General features: G+C 37.5%; 1 protein-coding gene across 9 annotated transcripts in view; it reads left to right on the forward strand.

The window, feature by feature from the left end:
- The window catches only part of UTRN (utrophin), a 514,842-nt gene that overhangs the window by 419,494 nt on the left and 75,200 nt on the right, over window positions 1-20,148 (forward strand). For all 9 annotated transcript variants that reach the window (XM_058736181.1, XM_058736184.1, XM_058736182.1 and 6 more), the window contains 3 exons: window positions 2,162-2,308; window positions 5,416-5,494; window positions 8,674-8,734. In XM_058736181.1, the coding sequence (XP_058592164.1) occupies window positions 2,162-2,308; window positions 5,416-5,494; window positions 8,674-8,734 (287 nt within the window). The remainder of the gene's footprint in view (window positions 1-2,161; window positions 2,309-5,415; window positions 5,495-8,673; window positions 8,735-20,148) is intronic.

The raw sequence follows: 20,148 nt of genomic DNA on the forward strand, positions 1-20,148 counted from the left end.
AGAAGGCCTCTGTTATCATATTAACTGCTTTTCTCGTTGACCTGTATTGGTGAGTCTGTGTGCACATCTGTCATCCATAAAAGACCAATGCCTGCAGCCATGGAGGAAACAGATCACAAGTCTAAAAGCCTCTTCCTTCCATTTTGTAGCAACTGAGATGCCTTTGTGAGCTTCCTTTCTTCTGCCTGATTTTGAAATGTTGATACTTTCTAGGGTTCTGGCAATATTTCTTACTTTACACACATTGACTTACATGTTCATTGTTTCAAATGTCTTCTACACACTGCTACCTCCTATGTGTGTACCTTTCATACTGACTGTGAGCTCTGGGTCTGTTCTTCTGACTTTCCATCTTGAGTTTCTTCTTGTGGCTTTTGAGCATGTTTGAGATTTTTCAAACACTAAAAAATATTCTCTGATTTATCTAAAATGAATTTCCTTATTAAAGTTATATTCATAATACTATTTTGAGTTTTATCAACGATATTGATTATTTTTAGCCTACACATGTTATATAAGGGGGAATTAAAGAGGGTAACTAGTTTTGGAAGAGAAAAGGTTTTGAAGAGAGAAGGGAGAAAGGACATGGTTAAAGAGGCTTTCTTTTTATAAGCATAATGGGGAAATCAAATTAATACTTCAGTATTCCAATAAAAGTTCATGGTCTTCAGAACACTCTGATATATAATATTTCATTACCTAAACTTGTATGGAGGAAACGGGAGAAGAAAGGAGACTTGTAGACATATGCTTATCTCTTAAGGGGTGGGATCATAGAAGTGATACAGCTTGAGGGCTGATACCAACTATATGTTCAGGACACCTAATACATGTAAGTTCAACTTGGTACATAATTAACTCTGATTTTGTGACATACTAAAGAAATAACAATATACTGTTCTCTTTTGGTATCTCAGTTCTTTTCCCAATTGTGTATTGGCTTAATCTTGCCATGGATATCATTTTTGTGGGCCTTCATCAATAGAAATGAATTCTCCCCTCTTGTATTGCAAACTTTGCGCTGAATACTAGAGAGTGTCTATTCTCAAGAAGCTTCTATTCTTCTTGAGGGACGTCAAGTATATGGATGTACTAAGAGCTCTGATAAGGAATGATATGATATTTAAAATATGTAACAACTGGCTTGTATGACACCACACAATCAGAATGGCTCCCACTTATAAAACTGAGTCTGTGTGTTTGGATGTGTGCTGGTTTAAAGTCCTGACGGGGTTCAGGAAGGCAGCGAGAACGCCGCAGAACATGTAGAGGGGTCTCCAGCCAAGAATGCTGAGAAGAGCCTCAGGGAAATCTTCCCTGAATTAGGATGGATGGGTGGGGCACCTGAGTTGAGTCTTTTAAAACATCAATTGGATCTAAGCAAAGACTTTGTTGGAAAAAGGGAACATGAACATAGAGGCAGGCAGAATTATGTGGAGAATGGAGAAAACTGTGTTTTCATTATTCTGTTTGCTCTTATGGGACGAATTACTGTCACTGGCCCAAAATATCTTTTGTTCTTTTCTTTCTCTCTTCACATACATCCTCCACTCCCACCTATGGCATCTCTCTGTACTGTGCCAGAGGTAGCATTTGTCACTAAGCCTCATTTACCTCTTTTCTTATGTACCCTTCTCTTCCTGCCCTTCCTCTAACCACAGTGATCATCAATGATTTTGAAAGGATCAAAACTTACCTCTCGAGTATATAATAGTCGTAGGTTTTGTGGTTAGGAAAGTTGTTCTCACTGGCCAATATCTCACTTAATTTTAAATGGAAATGAAGATGGAAAACATGAAATTGAAAGTAGAATCAAGACTAGAAATTAGGAAAGTGGATAATAATGGCAAACATTTTCCAGATGAAATTACATAAAATGGTAGATTTGCAGGAAACACATAATCATTTCATTTTTTGTTTTTTGCATTATACCTTGCATTATAGTTTTTATCTTTGTGCACCTATTTAAATTCTCCAGGTTATAAAGGATGGCTCTGTGCCTGGTGGTCCCAATTGCTAAAGACCTGGACTGAGCTGTCAGCTGTTGCCAGTGGGTTGCCATTGGCAGCTGATCTTGCCATTTTCTTTGAAGGAAAGTTCAAAATACTACCTTCTGTTATATTCTTTTCCAAGAACACCATTTTTGTTTTTATTCTTCCAGGCATTTAGAGAAGAAATTGCACCAATCAACTTAAAAGTTAAAACAGTGAATGATTTATCCAGTCAGCTGTCGCCACTTGACCTACATCCATCTTTAAAGATGTCTCGCCAGCTAGATGACCTTAATATGCGATGGAAACTTTTGCAGGTATCAGTTTATCCCTGTTCATAATCCAGCTTTATACCCCAGTAGGTCCCCAAACCCTGTCTCATTATTCTACCGCACACTATCGTTTTCTCTGTCTTTGTTGGTTGTATTTGATAACGGATTTGTAGCATGTAGTATAATCAGATATTTGTCTTTCCATATCTTGAACCCAAAGGCCTCATTTATTTATGAATATTGGTTTTAATGTAATTTTATGAGGTACTATTCGTGTGATATTTGTAGAAAACCGCAAAGGGTCAAATAAAGCAATTGAAACCTGTGATAGGTTACAGAAACATTTTCCATAATGGCTCATTTTTCTTACTTTAATTGTGTGTGTGTATGTTTTTTCTTTTAAAAAGTTAAGAAATCTCTATCTTTCTTCCACTCTGTACTATTTAGGCATCTTGTTCATCTTTTCCAGCTAGCACATTTGTACTAGTGTGGTGTTTACTTTGGGCTTTTAGGTCTTTGCTGCTCTGATGCAGTTATTTCAGTGACTCTGGATAGTACTTGCTCATCCCAGATTTTTTTTTTTTTTTTTTTTTTTAATTTTTAAAAAAAAATTTTTTTTTTCAACATTTTTTATTTATTTTTGGGACAGAGAGAGACAGAGCATGAACGGGGGAGGGGCAGAGAGAGAGGGAGACACAGAATCGGAAACAGGCTCCAGGGTCCGAGCCATCAGCCCAGAGCCTGACGCGGGGCTCGAACTCACGGACCGCGAGATCGTGACCTGGCTGAAGTCGGACGCTTAACCGACTGCGCCACCCAGGCGCCCCAGATTTAATAGAGCCACACCCAGAAGGACTCTGTCGTGTTAGTAGGTGTCAGCATTTGCAAGTCACTACACATGCTGGTCAGTCATTTTTTTTTTTTTTTTCATGCAGCCTTTGCAGAGCTCTGTCCTGTTCAAGGGCCAGGTCCTAGGAGTTATGATGATCACTTTATTCCCCCCTGAAAACTAGCAGGATAATTTTAAGTGGAATATTGAAAAAAATAACTCTTATTTCTATCTTTTGGGTCTAAAATGCAATATTTAATGAGGTAAATATGCAATTTGAGGTGGTACACAAAAGCATTTTTATTTTAAAGATATACTATTTTACAGCATACTAGGTTTCCTGAATTAACCCAAATGTTGAAATACCCAGCGGTTTGTATGTCCTTCATGAAGTTGAAGACGAAAGAAAAGAGTGCATAGTATTAGTCTTTTCTGTGTTTGAAAAGAGTGTTAATAATCTGGGATTAGTAAGGCATGAGCTGTTAAACTCGTACCTGCTTTTCTAGTGAGTGGAACACGGAGGCGTTTGACTTTTACTCCTTTTATCTTCTGCTCCATTTCCCTAATTCATTACCTTCGTGCAGGTATTCCTGTGGTCTATCCTGATGGCCTTCTGCTTCTGTTATCACTATCTTCAATGATTAGAAGTCAAGGAGTACATTATGCTTGAAGGAGGATGTATATTCTCTTATCCTTATCTCTGAGTCTTGTAACTGCTAGAGTTCGGATGTTGCTGCTTGAATAAGGGGAACGAATCTATGCTGGCAGCAACGTCACTATATTTCAGGACTAGCATCTTCTCTTCTCCTGAACATAGAGTGTGACGTTTGAATGCTTCTTGGCCTTAATGAACGAAGCACTTGCTAATGTAATTTAAATAGCTAACCAGGAGAAACGCGAGCTGCCCAGTGAGCCAGAGATATACACGTTTCATTTAAAGGCCGCCGAAAATAAGATTGACAATCTAAGCGGAACAGCTGACTAGCACTACATAGACCGGGACCAGGGAAAAGAAAATGCAAGTGTCAGTAGGCTGTGTACAGTTGTTATTGATTTGCATTTAGTTTCTCGGTATACCAACTTTGCATTTTCATAACAGAGAGCTAACTGTGAGGACAAATCCAGAGAGTATGCTAATTGACTGGTATACACTTGAATACCCCCACATCGAGATGATTGGACACAAAGTTGGAGGCAAATAAGGCATTCCCTACTCATATATCCTTTCTCTCTCCATCTATCTCTACCTGTCTATGAATCTCTCATCTAAGTCTGTCTCTTTGTCTTTCTGTCTTTCTGTCTGTCTGTCATCATCTGTTTTTTCCCTTGGGGTATTTTGTTTTATTATTATTATTATTATTTATTATTATTATTTTTTTACATTTATTTATTTTTGAGAGACAGAGACAGAGCGTGAGTAAGGGAGAGGCAGAGACAGGGAGAGAAAGAATCCGAAGCAGGCTCCAGGCTCTGAGCTGTCAGCACAGAGCCTGACGCAGGGCTCGAACCCATGAACCGTGAGATCATGACCTGAGCTGAAGTCAGACGCTTAACCGACTGAGCCACCCAGGCGCCCCTTATTTTATTATTTTTAAAGTTTATTTATTTATTTTGAGAGAGAGAGAGAGTGCAAGCGGGGAAGGGGCAGAGAGAAGGAGAAACAGAATCCCAAGCAGGCTTCGCACTCTTAGTGCTGAGCCTGATGCAGGGCTTGAACTCACAAGCCATGAGATCATGACCTGAGCTGAGATCAAGAGTGAGACGCTTAACCAACTGAACCACCAAGGTGCCCCTCCCTTGGAGTATTTTAGCCTTCTTTTCCGTTTGTTCCCTGTGACACTTTTTGCCACCTTCCTTACAAAAGAGAGATGAGTAGCCACTGGCCATGGCCACATCTTGACTTTAGATGCCTTAGCGCTTTACTGCTTTCAAGGCAATAGAGAGGAACAGGAAAGCAAGAGATCCTGGCACCAGATGAGCTGGCTGTGGATACCAGTGCTGTCAGGTGCTAACTTTATGTCCTTGGACATCTCTTTGTGTCCCAGGTGTCTCATCTGTAAAGTGGTGATAATATTATGGCTATTGTGAAGGCTAAAAAAGTTAATTTGTATAAACTGCTTAGAAGAGTTCCTGGCACTATTTGCTGTCATTTGGTACCAGAAGAAGTCTGTTTTAATCCCAGTACTTTGATTCCGGAGATAGAGGAGTCTATGCAAGTAATCATATCTTGGGCTGTAGCATCATTTAGGATAATACTTAAATTAAGTATGTTATTAAAGTCCTTGTGTTCAAATCACATTATTTCTTGCATGTGTATGTGCAGGTTTCTGTGGATGATCGCCTTAAACAGCTTCAGGAAGCCCATAGAGATTTTGGGCCATCATCTCAGCATTTTCTTTCTAGTAAGTACTAATAAACTTCACTGTTCTCATTAAGTGAATGAATGAGCATGTTCTTTCCTTTTCCCTCAACAAGCCATATTCTTTGCTACAAATATATTTGCTACAAATATCTTTGCTACAAATACACAATATTTGCTTGTGTAAGATAAATATATGAAAGGAAGTATTAAGATCAATTACAGTATTGGTTATTGGTTATTAAGGTAATAATCTGGTCACGATCGAAAAGTCTTTGAAGTGGAGCAAAACTGAGCTCATTCTTAGCTATGGTTTTTCCCTGTACTATCTGCTATAATAACTAATGTATTATCTTATTACCATTGCTGTATCATAAGCCAAGGTCATGAACTTTGTCACATTAAAGAAATCTTTTTATATTTTAAGATTTCTAATTTTTCTTCTTAAAAAGCATTTATTAATTTAAAATGCACCTGTAGCTTTAGAAATAAATTAAAAAAAAAAACTCCCCACAAATCTTTGAAATTTTTGTTTATTAGGTTCACTGTGATCATAGTTAGCTTTTCTCCTCGTCAAGTATTGCCAAGTATTTACAATTTAGCCAAACCATATATGTAGATTTTTACATAATATTCTGCAACTGAAGTTTTTAGTTTTATGGATTGTTGATGAGATCTTATATAGGTAATTTGAGCTCCTACTTTATTTTTCACTCCCTACTTGGAAAACTAAAGAATGTAGGATTTAGAGTCACCGAAATTGAGATGACAATATTAATTCTGCATTTTATCAGACCTGTAGGTTGCTGAAAATTCATTTCTTTGTCTTAAAATTACGATAATCATACGTATTTTTTCTGATCGCCTTGAAAATTAAGTGAGAAAGCATACTGAGTTTCACAGGCACCTTTCACAATTCTTGGCACCAATGCTTTCACTGACTTAATTTTTTTCCTTTTATTTTCTCTGGCAAACATGTCAGAAAAGTTTGTTCAACTTAGTTTAAGTGAAAGTTTAAAACTTAAGGCAAAGCGTATTTCCTGCTTATGATAACTTCTTTGTATCTTTATAATAGTAGAGAAAACTGAAGTAATACTATGTCTTCCAACTAATTGATTACATTTATATTTTCCCTTAATCTTTTGTCATGGTTGGTAATCTGCATTACCTCAGTTCAAGGTCAGGCTTTTCTCTTTTCACAGTTTCAAGAATCTGAATTAGTCATTTCCTGCCCTTTCTGTCCTATACCTCTCCAGGGCTCATGCACCCCCTTCCCGTCCCCCTTCCAGCCTCCGCCCACCCACACGTGTTTTCTGTTTCACACACCTGAGCCATTAGATAGCCTGTCTTCGAGTGATTGTAGTACTTATTGGAATATACTAGGTGCCAGGATGCATTTCTAAAGTTTGGATGCCATCAGTGTTGATAAAGTAAGTAAGTTTGCAGTATCTTCATTAGGTATGAACTACATCGTATTTCCTAAACTTAATGTTATAGAGTGTAAAGCTCTGTGCTAAGACCAAACTAAAGAGGGATTTAACAAATAATTGTGATTCTCCTTTTAGTTCTAAGGTTGAGTTATCTCTTCGTATTGATGAAACCCTACACTTTCACCTAGCAACCAGCCTTCCATAATAAAAATCCAACTCATGTTCTTTAGGAAATGAAACGTGGTAAAATTCACATGCACTTTGTGAAACGTAAGCACATTGCCTTTTATTGTCTAGAACTGATAGTCCAAGGAGGTCAGAGTTATTCAAATCAAAACAATTACTAAAATGAATGGAGAAGTGTAAACAAAATCCCAATTAATAAATTGAGTAATTGTTATCTCTTGCTGCTTGGAATTGTTGCCTTTATTATATTCCTTGGACTTTAGCCATGGTTATAAAAGGAGTCTGTTTAGTTAGACACAAAATAAAAACTGACCTATTAGCCTGGTGCCAACACTGAAATGAGGTTGGCTCTAATGAGAGATTTAATATACTTAGTTCCACATGTTCATCACCCTTTTAGATTTTCATGGACATAGTTGGAGAAGGGAGTGCTTACATGTTATAAAGAGAAGAATCATTGAATAGAAAAATGGCTGAACTAGTGGTCAGAAATCTTGAAATCATGCCTGAGCTCTGCCATTTATTTATGGGGCAAGTTATTTCATTCCTAAGTATTTATTTTTTATTTTGTTTTTTCTATATTTATCAAATGGAGCTCTAATATGTATTTGTTGGCCTTCTTATCAGTAGATAAATTTGAAAATGCTTTGCAGAGGTTAGAATGCTTTATTTTTGTAAGATATTAATATGACATGAAATTCAGAAAAAAATCATTGATGACAACTGGCTATATGAGAGTCTAGTGATAATTGCAAAGATTTGTTTCTTTGCAATGTGCTTGTTTATTAGTTCATTTAGCAAAATTCCTTAATAGCCCCAGCTTTACATGTATAACTCTTCTTAAGTAAGTCTTAAAATAATTGGCTTATGTAGGAATAATATGTTTTTATAAGTAAGGAATAACAGGAATTATAAAAAATAAGTACCTCAGTAAAACAAAACATAAAATCACAAGCATAGTGATGTCTAATGTAAAAGTAAGAAACTATATTTTGTGTGTATTTCAGATTAAAGTAAGTATTTGGGATTCTTCTATCCAGATAATTACTTTGTTTTTTTTACAGTCCTTTGCCTATGTTTATCTTAATCTTTCCTTTTTAAAATTCATCCAGATGAGTTTGTTTAAATGCCATCTGTCCTAGATAGTTACTCCTGTGAAACAAGGTAAAGCACGGTATTAATGATCTGGAAAATTCATTCTTGAGAAATCTAGTTTATAATCTGGATATACCAGGTAAAAATAATTTTGATTTTAGCTTAATCAAAAAATATGTACAGAGCACATTTTCCAGATAGCACTAAGTTTTAAATTGGGGTGGTTGTAAATAAAAAAAAACCCTTGATTTTTAAAAGTATTTTTAGCAACAGGTTCAATTAGAGTTGGTCTTAGAAAATGAACCTATGTTGTTTCTTTCCTTGCTTCAAATGAATCTTTAAAAAGCCACTCTTTGTTTAGCCTAGCAGATTTCATAATTCTAGGAATCCAGCTCAAAAACCAGAGCAGTTCTCGGTGAATTTGCTGTAAAGTGTGTTCAGTTGTTTTGCATTATGGCATAAGGCTTTTTGGGTGAGCAGTGTTTCCAATGACCTCCCTTTGTTTCTTCAGCTTCAGTCCAGCTGCCGTGGCAAAGATCCATTTCACATAATAAAGTGCCCTATTACATCAAGTAAGTTGATTTTAATTCTCCTTTATGATACAAAAAGTAAAGTTATGTTGATAACTTAAGAGGCTTTCCTCTGTAACTTTTGAAAGTGGAATTCAATCCTACTATCTGAAGGAAACTATATATATTTATATTTAAAAGAAGTTAGCTTAAAAATCAGAGTAATATTTGCAGTTTATAAGTTTACGAGGTTCGTTTAAAAATCAGAGTAATATTTGCAGTTTATAAGGTTAGGGCTGTTGGCATGTTTAGCATATATATTTTTTTAAAACAGATATTAAAATATTTGGGGAAAATAACAACATTTCTAAACATGTTGGACTCTTGGGGCACCTGGCTGGCTCAGTCAGTAGAGCATGCCACTCTTGATCTTGGGGTTGTGAGCTCAAGCCCCACGTTGGGTATAGAGATTACTTAAAAATAAAATCTTTAAATAAATAAGTATGTCAAACTCTTGACACAATGATGTTTCTCAAACTGCGCTGATTGTAAAGAAAAGGAAGTCAGAGGCTGGGTAAATTGGCGTGTCTTTATTGAGAGAAGGTTTATTCATCTGATCCAAATTTAAACCATTCGAAAAATTTTTACATTTCCATTACTATAAAAATAACAATAATAATAATAGTAATAATAATAATAATAAATATATAGCAATAGTTACAGCATAGAGAATTTTAATTTGTGGGGTGAATATTGACTTGAACATACAGGTTTAGGCATAAATCTGATGTACTGCAGTAGATAGAATCATGGCCCCACAAAGATGCCCACGCCCTGATCCCTGGATGTGAATATTAGGTTAACGTGAAGATGGAGAAAGGGGCATGAGTCAGGGAATGCTTGCAGCCTCTCAAAACTGAAAAAGGCAAGCAAATGGGATTCTTTTAGAACCTCCGGGGAGGAACACAGACCTGCAAACCTCAATTTTAGCTTAGAGACGCATTGATTTTGGAGTCCTTTGTTACAGGCAACAATAGAAAACGAATACATGTACTATACAAAATAGGGAAGTCAATGAAATTATTTGAAATTAAGTTATTTTACTCAATTGACAAGGCATTTTTATTATATGAGTTTTTAAAAATGTTAATTGGATCCAACAAGGCAGATTTTTGTTTTTACTGGATAAAGAAAATATTCATTCTCTTGCTTGATTGTGTTATATAAGTGGTTATCTGTTTGATTTGGCATTTTGAAAATCTATCTTTAATTTTAGCACTACTACTAAAAGAGGAATTTCTGTAGGTAGGTTGGTTATATAGGACTAGAAAAGGCATTGTCTAAGTCAGAGTTTCACTGATTTGTTTTTTTTATAAACTTCAGTATATATATGTGTGTATATATATGTATATATATGTGTGTATATATGTACATATGTATATATATGTGTATATATATATATATATGTATATATATGTATATATATGTGTGTGTGTGTGTGTCTGTGTGTGTGTATGTATATATTTAACGATGGCCAATATTTTTAATGTGACCTGTAGGATTGTAGCATCCCAAAATATCTTCAGCATCATTAATGAAAAATTGAATTTTCTTAAATATATATAGTTTTAGTGTTAACTGTCTTTTAGGACTTTGAAATATGTACTTAGAAATCTGCTCGGATATATAGGGTACATAGGATGAACTGTCTTATTTCTAGAAAACTTTTTAACCAGGTTCTTCCATTACCTGCTCTGTTGTGTAACTTAACAGTTTATTTCTTCATAAACAAGTACATCGATCTCTGGAGGTAGGGTTATATGAGCCAGTATTTCCACATGAATTAATTATGAAGAAATTTTAATTCTCAAATAAATTAATAAGCAAGTAAATAATGAGTGAAACGCTTTTAATATACACTTCCGTTTGCACGACTGCACAACTAAGTAGAGGAAGAATGTTAAAAACAAATTTAGCATGATTGTCAGGCAACTAGTTTCCTGGAGCATATTAGGATGTATTAATTTGGCCAAAAAGAAAGTAAGAGGGGCGCCTGGGTGGCGCAGTCGGTTAAGCGTCCGACTTCAACCAGGTCACGATCTCGCGGTCCGTGAGTTCGAGCCCCGCGTCAGGCTCTGGGCTGATGGCTCGGAGCCTGGAGCCTGTTTCCGATTCTGTGTCTCCCTCTCTCTCTGCCCCTCCCCCGTTCATGCTCTGTCTCTCTGTCCCAAAAATAAATAAAAAATGTTGAAAAAAATTTAAAAAAAAAAAAAAAAAAAGAAAGTAAGAATCGGGAAGAAATTTCGTTATATTCAATATGTGAGTATACAGTTTTGTATACTCTAATGCCAGAATATAGCAAGAAAGTTGAAAGGAGAATGGGAAGAGCACACTGTCTTTATTTCATGTTTTAATTTTACAGATTAGCTAAAACATACTTTGATGGCTTCCCAATGCATTTCTTTCTCTGTAGGTATTTATTTTGAGGTGTATCACAGTGGTTCTAGGACTCATTTGTTTCTATAAAAGGATAGAATATAGATCTCATCTATAAGAGTCTGGGTAGCATAAATCCCTCTATGTTAATATCTTAAGTTGAAACTCGTATCTTTAAATTATATTTGCTGCCTCAAAGGTAGACCTTCCAAAGCTGATCTAGTTATTTTTTCTTTTCTAATATAATCCAATGACAGCTCATTGTTCTGTCGGTTTAAGGAAACCTGAAATGGCTCTTGTTGCCTGCATAATATACAAAAATCTACCCATAAAAGCCAGATTTCTTTCTGTCTGAATTATTAGTCCTGTGTTTGTGGGGCACCTGGGTGGCTCAGTCGGTTAAGCGTCCGACTTCGGCTCTGGTCATGATCTCACGGCTCTTGAGTCCAAGTCCCGCATCGGGCTCTGTGCTGACAGCTCAGAGCCTGGAGCCTGCTTCGGATTCTGTGTCTCCCTCTGTCTCTGCCCCTCCCCTGCTCATGCTGTGTCTCTCTCTGTCTCAAAAATAAATAAAAACATTAAAAAAAAAGTTTAAATTATATTTGCTGCTTCAAAGGTAGGCCTTCCAAAGCTGATCTAGTTATTTTTCTTTTCTAATATAATCCAATGACAGCTCATTGTTCTAGCAGTTTAAGGAAACCTGAAATGGCTCTTGCTGCCTTCATAATATACAAAAATCTACCCATAAAAGCCAGATTTCTTTCTGTCTGAATTTTTACTCATGTGTCTGTGGTTTGCACACGTTTTTCATTTCCTCAGCTAAAAGTTAATATCCAAGGAGTTTCAGGCATAAAGGGAAGAACAAGTAAAAGCTTAGGGTTGGGCACCTGGGAGGCTTAGTCAGTTAAGTATCTGACTCTTGATTTCAGCTCGGGTCATGATCTCATGGTCATGAGCTGGAGCCCCTCGTCAGAGTCAGGCTCATGCTGGGTGTGGAGCCTGCTTGAGATTCTCTCTCTCTCTCTCTCTCTCTCTCTCTCTCTCTCTCACTCTCACTCTCTCCCTCCATCTGCCCCTCCTGTATTCATGTGAGCACACTCTCTCTCTTTCAAAAAAAAATAACAAAAGCTTTGGTTTGAACTTTCCTAATAAGTCACATTAATCATATAAAACTAATGGCTTCTCATTTTGATCCAGAAATAATAATGACAATTAGTCATAGTGGGTGATAACAATTATCGAAATGAATTATATTTTTTTGGATTTTCATTTGCCAGCCACTGCACTAATCCTGTGCATGGATTCTCTGCACTGAAGCATAGGTACTGTCATTACCCCCATTTACAGGCAAGGCTTAGACAACAGGCACACGCAGAGCTTGCTTGAGTCACACAGCCAGTACATGGAGAAACTAGTGTTCAAACCTGGGGACTGACTCCAGCTCCTGCCCTCTTAACCACTGTGAACCACAGCATTGGTTGAAGTAGAGAACAGAAATTTTTAGTCACGTGGACAATTTGGGTAGATGAAGGCTTATATTTAGGAAGGAGTGGTCAGGTGGAGAAGATAGGAGCAAACCTCCTTTTTTTTCATACTATGGACTGGTTGCTATTTATTATGCACCTACTATGTGCCAGGAATTGAATGCAGAGCTAATTTTCATAGGCTAATTTCTGTCAGGTAGTATATGCTTTATATGTTTCAGGGATTGTCACACCACGGTACGGTAATGGACAAAGGTGCTTTCCTGTAGGTAGAAAAATGTAGTTCTCTACAGTCCTGCCAGTTGGATCTTGACAGGATTTCAGAGGTAGGGGAACAAGGTCTGTGGCCCCCCACTACCTTTCCTCATTTACATGGTCAGAGATTTCTGTCATTGGATAGATTTCCATCCATGAGCAGGATGCTCAACAAAGCTGGCTCATAAGTCCCATAGGGCTTTTAGCTTAACTACAGAAATTTAAAAAAAAAAATTAATGTTTATTTTTGAGAGAGAGAAACAGAGAGACAGAGTGTGAGTGGGGGAGGGGGAGGGGGAGGGACAGAGAGAGGGAGACACAGAATCACAGGCAAGTCTCCAGGCTCTGAGCTGTCAGCACAGAGCCCAGCGACATGGGGCTGAAACTTACAGGCTGTGAGATCATGACCTGAGCTGAACTCCAGTGCTCAGGTGCTCAACCGACTGAGCCACCCAGGCACCCCAGGGCTTTTAGCATAGATGTCTATCCTGTTCATAAGTCATACTCTTTCATAGACTTTAGTAAGGTGAAGTTAGGAAGTATGGTTTTCCTTTCTCCCTCTACGATGTTATCTCTGAAGCCAGAGTGCATGGCTTTTCAGGAAGCTTTAGCCTTGGTAGAAATGATTACACTGCTCTCGTGACAAGGCTTCACACTCACATCTTAACAGTCCTCTGGCTCTATTTTTCCCATGAGAATCTGAGGTGCAGACCTAAATTCTTTATAGGATTCTAGGTGTTCTCCTACACACAGCTTTAATATGAACATTTTAGTAATGGCTTCTTAATTCATAATATATATTGCATTCTCTAAAACGGACATCCCTCAATATTATAGTGTATAGTCATCGGAATATATGATCTTTACCTTCAAATACCACTACTATGCATACTCTAGCTTACTCTAACTCCCCTTGATGAACAGGTCTAAATCAGAATTTTCCTTAATTTATTGTATCTCCTTTATAGTTTCCTTTTCTATTCTTGTGTCCATTAAGGATAATTCCCCTTTCTTGCCTCCCAAGGGCATTCTCTGCTGCCCTAATCTGTCAATTTCCGGGGAAAATAACAGTTTATAGCTGTAAATGAAATCTTAGAGCGCGAGTAGCTGTTCTTTATAGCAGTCATACAGTTTATTTGCATAAACTGTATATACTTGTCTCATTATATATGTACAGTCTAAAGGAGAGAATTCATGCTTCTATCTTTAGAGGCATCACGGACCCCGTTTAAATGATGTAGGTGAAATATTTCTTCCTTAAGAAAGAGCAGAGAGGAGTGGCAGCTATGGGATATCCAAATATTCAGCCTAACAAGAAAGTCAAAGCTAACAAAGGCGTAGTATAACAAGACAAAGAAGAAATTAACATAAAGCATTTTATCTTTGAAGGTTGCACAAAACTCCTCCCCAAACCAAATAAATCCATAACAAAGATGTAACTAACACTGAAAGATAAATACAGTTCTCTCCGAAAGGCCTCCTACAGCTGTCTTCATCTCTTTCTTCCGCCTGAATCAAGATGAGAGATGGCATCCTTTCAGTGCCAGATTTTTTAAGTGGAGAAGTCTTGGGGCACACTTTGAGTCTCTTTCCAAAAGTAGAGCTTGCACTTTGGTTTTAATGATGAAGAAATTAATGAAATAGAGCCGGAGAGAATGTGCTGGAGAGTCGATTTTTCCAAGCAACAGTCTGGGACTTTATCTGTGTCGCAAATAAATATTTAAAACTCACTGGGCCAGCTCTGCTGGTGAGGAGGTAAGAAAGAAATTGCTTTATGAAAGAATGTAAGCACCTTGGGAATCCCTAAACCTCCTACACGTGGGGGCAGCTTCAGACAAGTGGGCACACCTTGGCTCATGAGAAAACTGACAGCGGACAGCCTGCCCTGCAGCAGCCTCATGTTGGCAAACTGTAACCAGACAACTTCTAGTGTATTTACCACTGCCCTGGGTTACTGAGATAATTCAGGTGGAGTTGACATTGTCTGAGAAAGACGTTGACTAGTTCAAGACTTAAAAAGGTATTATCTTTCCTGCCATTCATCTATACATTGCTGGGGCCAGAGTTACTCTTACCATGGAGTGGAATTTCGGCTTGGAATCTTATAGATTACTCAGCTCCATTGTATTATAGTAGCACCAATCAGCCTTACTGTACAGTTCAACCTTTAGGGTCAGGGATACAATTAATAAAATTCTACCATACAGCACAGAGAGGTCACTGTAGGGCCATTAGGGAGGAAAAAGAAATATTTGTTCTTCCATCTGTAAAGATTAAATTTTTAAGATAGTCATGGAAACTAGCAAAAGTACGGAAGTAATGATCAAATAAATTGTGAAATAAATAGAATATCTTTTTCTGTATGGATTAAAAAGTAAAATGATACAGTAAGATTCAGTACAACCATATAGAAAAAAATCACAGTTAATTTCTCCTTTAAAAAATATATATGAAAAAAGATAAAGTAGTAAATTTTTTTTCCAAAACCAAATAATATACATTCAGCTTTAAAAAAAAAAAAAACTAGAAGGGCACAATGATAAATTCAACTCTAGTGGGAGTTAAAATCATGGAGTTAAATCATGGAGTTAAAATCTCAGGCAGGAGTATACAGGACTTCCCAGGGCCAACTCAATAACAGATAACCCACAGGAATATTGATTAATGTTGATTAATGGTCTGATTCTCCCAGTTTGAGAGCTTAGAGGAACGTAGAGTTTGGGTCAGAGGTGAGGCTCTGTCTGAGTTCTGGACCCAAGCAGAGATACTACCAAAATAAGGCTTCCCTGGGTTTATTGAGTGTGTGGCATGCTCATTCTTCTGGAAAACCTTCCAGTGTCCTCAAAACAAGTATCATCTGAAGCTCCTCTCACACCCAGACACATCTGTTTTGGTCATGAATTCTACTTTACTTAAAATCAAATACAAGCAAACCTTGTCAAGTACGACGAATTTTTGTAACAAATTGTTCTATCAATCATGCCTGGAATATTGACATTTGTATTTTAGAGTGTGCTGCAGCCTTTGTTTCTGTATAGCCCTTTACACCCCTGTGTCTTTGAACCTACCTCTGAGTATGAAATTATTTTAAGTGTGTTTTATAGTTGAAGCCAATAGATTTGAAGGTATCCATTGTTGATAGTTTAGTCTTCCTGCCTTGCGTCTTCATTATCATGACAAGCTAGTGGCATTTTCTAAGGAAGACTCTATGCTTTAACAATATCTATTATCAAGTAGAATTCTATATCTTCTTTTGAATCTAAACAGAAAGGTTTTTTTTCCTGGAAATGTTGACATTCAAACTTTAAGTTTTCCCTTAGATTTATTCTTATGTTTCAAAAAATACAACCTGGCTTTCCTGCCTTTAAAAGCCTGGAAGATGGCAGAAAGTATTTGAAAGGGTTTAAGACGCTCTGTATAAACCTGAGGAACACATAAGTTTCCTCCCCGTACAACTTCCTCACTTCCTGCCCAGTCCATCCCCCACTAGCCCCTCAACGCAGTCGTGCACACAAGCACACACACTCGGTGTAAGAATCTGCATACTGGCAGGACTACTGCATATTCTTCATATATTCTGGTCTCAAGTGAAACAAAGATTGGGGGAATTATATTTTCCAGAATGAGAATGTCACCTCTTAGATCTTTAAGAAGATAAATAACTCAGATAAATAACATTGCATCAGATTGCCGAAATTTGTTTTCACTCTGTATACTTGAAGCACCTGAATGCAAATTGATTATTTGGGAGCTCCTGCTTGATTCCAGTATTCCTATATATTACTTCCATAAGCATATGTAAAAAAAGTATTAGCAGAGCCTGCAAAAGCCTGTGTCAACTTCATTCTGGAGCCTTTTTAACAGCAACTCTTAGCTTCTACTCCACTTTGTACTCATGGCATTGTTTTTCTCTTCCTGATTTCTCCCCACCCTGAGGACAGGTCTAGTGAGTTGAAGACAGAAAGGCAGCCACTCCATTGGACAACATGCAGTTCACTGGTAATTTTGATAGGGCTAGTTGGATAGAGGAGTGAATTTGGAAACTGAGTGAAAGTGGGTTCAGTGGTGAGTGGGACACGAGGTTGTGCACTACTCATTGGAAAATTTTGTCAAGAAGAGAAAAAGGATGGTAGGTAGGAGCAAATGTCAATTCAAGGTAGGGATGGAAGAGTATATAAGGATAGCAGATCCTTCACCATTTGTATTCTGAGAATGGTCTTATTGAGTCAGGGGAGTGTTAAATGCAGCATAAGGGTTTTTAAAGAAATCTTTGGGAAGAATTTGCCTTTGGTAGGAGGGAGGAATTCCTTGGTAAGGAAGGGAGAAGAAGACAATATGGCAGATGGAAGGACCTTTATTGATTTGGTGGTGGGAAGATGAAGGAATTCGAATCTGGTGGTTTCTAGTTTTTCAATGAAGTGTGAGATCGAGTTAAATGATATAAGGCAGGGAGGGAAACTTACTTAGGTTTGGGAGAAAGAAGGCAGTAGTAAATTGTCTTGGGGTCTGGGAAGCAAGTTTATTAGGGAATGTTGTGTGGTTGCCAGCAGTTGGACATTTGAGGTCTGAAGTTAAATATTTAAAGTAAAATTAGTCTGTCTGTTGAATGATTTTCTCCAGCTGTATTCATGCACAGCTGCTCAGGTCCAGAGAAGGCAAGTAATTGAGCTGATCTGTGCTTGGGTTTTGCCAGGAGTGAGAGGGAAGCAAGGCAGATGAGATTGTTTGTAATGATTATAATGATGGACCTTGGACTCAAATTTAGACAGATTCATCAGAAAGATTTTAAAATCTCAGTCATGCAAGTATACTTCCATATTAAGAACTCAGGCTTAAAATCCGACCATCTGGGTTCAAATTCCATTTCTACTACTTACCATGAGACCTTGAGCAAGTTCTCTAAATGCTGTCTGCCCTAGTTCCTTCATTTGTAAATGGAGATACTATTGGCACCTAACTCATAGAATTTTTATTGAGTTAACACAAAGAAAGAGTTCAGAAGAGCACCTGGAACAGGCTGGACACTCAAATAATAGGCTATTATTGTAATTAAGGTCATGCGTCCCGACCTAGTGTGTCATCTTTGACTATGCACAGCCAAGAAGAACTATTTCTCTTTCTGTGATTATCTGAACAATATGGGTTGTTCTTTTTCTTACATTTGTATTTTTAATTAACTGACTCACCTTTAATTTTTTTTCTCTTGTATGTCTTTAAAATTGCAATTTAAATGAAATGACACATGGCAAAACTCACAAAATCCAGTTTCAAGCATAAAATTGAATAGATAAGTAACACATAAAGGTGTTTGGCTAAGCGTCAGTTTTGGGGTAAGCAGGATGCCTTCTCGTCATCTTGTAAGGTTTTATGGAAGAAATGAGGCCACTCTAATTAGGACAAATGGGTTTTAAAAAGTGTCTTCCCCAGATTAGTCTATTGCCCAGAAATCAGTATCTTATCAGTCTATCAAAATTACATGTGTTTTGCCGTTAGTTCATTGTCTCCTATATTGGACCATGTCGTTTCACAGCATTTTTGTGTTCTTTTCATTGGTGTACAGTCTCATTTGTGTTTTACTTTCTGTGGCTCATCAGAACACGTTATGAATAATAATGGGTATAAACATATATCACTTATTAACCTTGCTGGTTTACTGTCTCCTCAAAGTCCATAAAATACAGAGAGCACATGTTATCATAGCTGTGACACTTTCAGAGGGAAGGGGTACTCTGTTAAAAAGTCTACAGGATAGCAAGTACAAACTAGAACTGACCAGGGCATTAAAGGATGATTTTAAAAACCAGGTAACGGGGGCGCCTGGGTGGCGCAGTCAGTTAAGCGTCCGACTTCAGCCAGGTCACGATCTCACGGTCCGTGAGTTCGAGCCCCGCGTCAGGCTCTGGGCTGATGGCTCGGAGCCTGGAGCCTGCTTCCAATTCTGTGTCTCCCTCTCTCTCTGCCCCTCCCCCGTTCATGCTCTGTCTCTCTCTGTCCCAAAAATAAATTAAAAAAAAAAAAAAAAAAAAAGTTGAAGAAAAACCAGGTAACGGAGATCTAATACACAGCACAGTGATTACAGCAATATTATTGCTTTAATATTCAAGTTTTAAACTTCAAAGTTTCTAGGAAACTGGATTTTAAATATTGTCACCACACAAAAAAAATGATAATTATGGATAGAGATGTTAGCTAACACAACTGTGGTAATCCTACTGCAGTGTATATGTGTATCAGACCAACATGTACACCTGAAACTTATACAGTGTTATATCACAGTTAAAAAAATAAAAACAACAATTTAAATAAATAAAAAATGGGTAAAATCTTGACTCTCATACAAATATGAAAAGAGCATGTGTCAAAGATTTCATTTATCTCACTAATAAGGGAATGGGGAGAAGTTATAACAGGTTCCAAGGGGAATACTAAGAACTGCATCCTTAGTCAAACAAGGGATGCTGAAACGAGTGTACCAAAAGGTGCAAAGCTGACAAACTGGTCAATATCCATAGGACAATAATCAGTTGCATCCCAGTGGACACAATTTGCATTTCTATGGACAAGAGCATTTGCACTGCTATCATTTTCTTCAGTTTGCAGAGTTTAAAATAGTTCAGGGACAATTTAAGCTTCATAGGACACCCACTGATTTTTTGGCCCCATCAGAGGCCTTCCCAGTTTTTCCCCACACAAGCAATCCTGGCATGGCTTGGCACCCAGGTGACATGTCACACGTTCTCTAGCACATGCTTCATGTGATCTTGGACTTACCTGTTCATTGCTGCTTTGTTAGATTTGTTTACAGTTTATCAAGCTGTACGATGTTAGGTTCTACTCCTCTTTCAGATTTGAAGTTGGCCAGAATCGAAACTGTTGTTGTTTTGGAGGCAAAATATGCTACTTTCATTCTGTTTTGGTTGCCTACTCTGGGAGGACTTGGAAGCATTTGGGCTGGATAAGCTGAGCGATCTGCAGCTGTTCAAATACTTAGAGCCTTTGGGTTGATTGTGGATTTTGCTTTAAAACCCTCCCCCCACTGAAAAAAAAAAAAAAAAAAAGAAAGAAAGAAAGAAAAAGAAAATCCAACAGCCAACTGCATCTACTACTTTTTTTTTTAACTGTTGTTTGGTAAGCTGCAGTTATACCTTTGTAACCAGAGGCTGTGTTTATTTTCAGCGTTGGCAGTTCTGCCTAATGAATCAACTGGTACTGAATTCACAAAGGGAGATGCCGTTTCCCTCCCTCCATCTGTTTGCCAAATGTGTGTGTTCCCTCAGCTCCTAGTAGTGGTTTCACTAAGAA

This window comes from Neofelis nebulosa, chromosome 6 (genome assembly GCF_028018385.1).
Source record: "Neofelis nebulosa isolate mNeoNeb1 chromosome 6, mNeoNeb1.pri, whole genome shotgun sequence".
NCBI classification, from domain to species: Eukaryota; Metazoa; Chordata; class Mammalia; order Carnivora; family Felidae; genus Neofelis; species Neofelis nebulosa.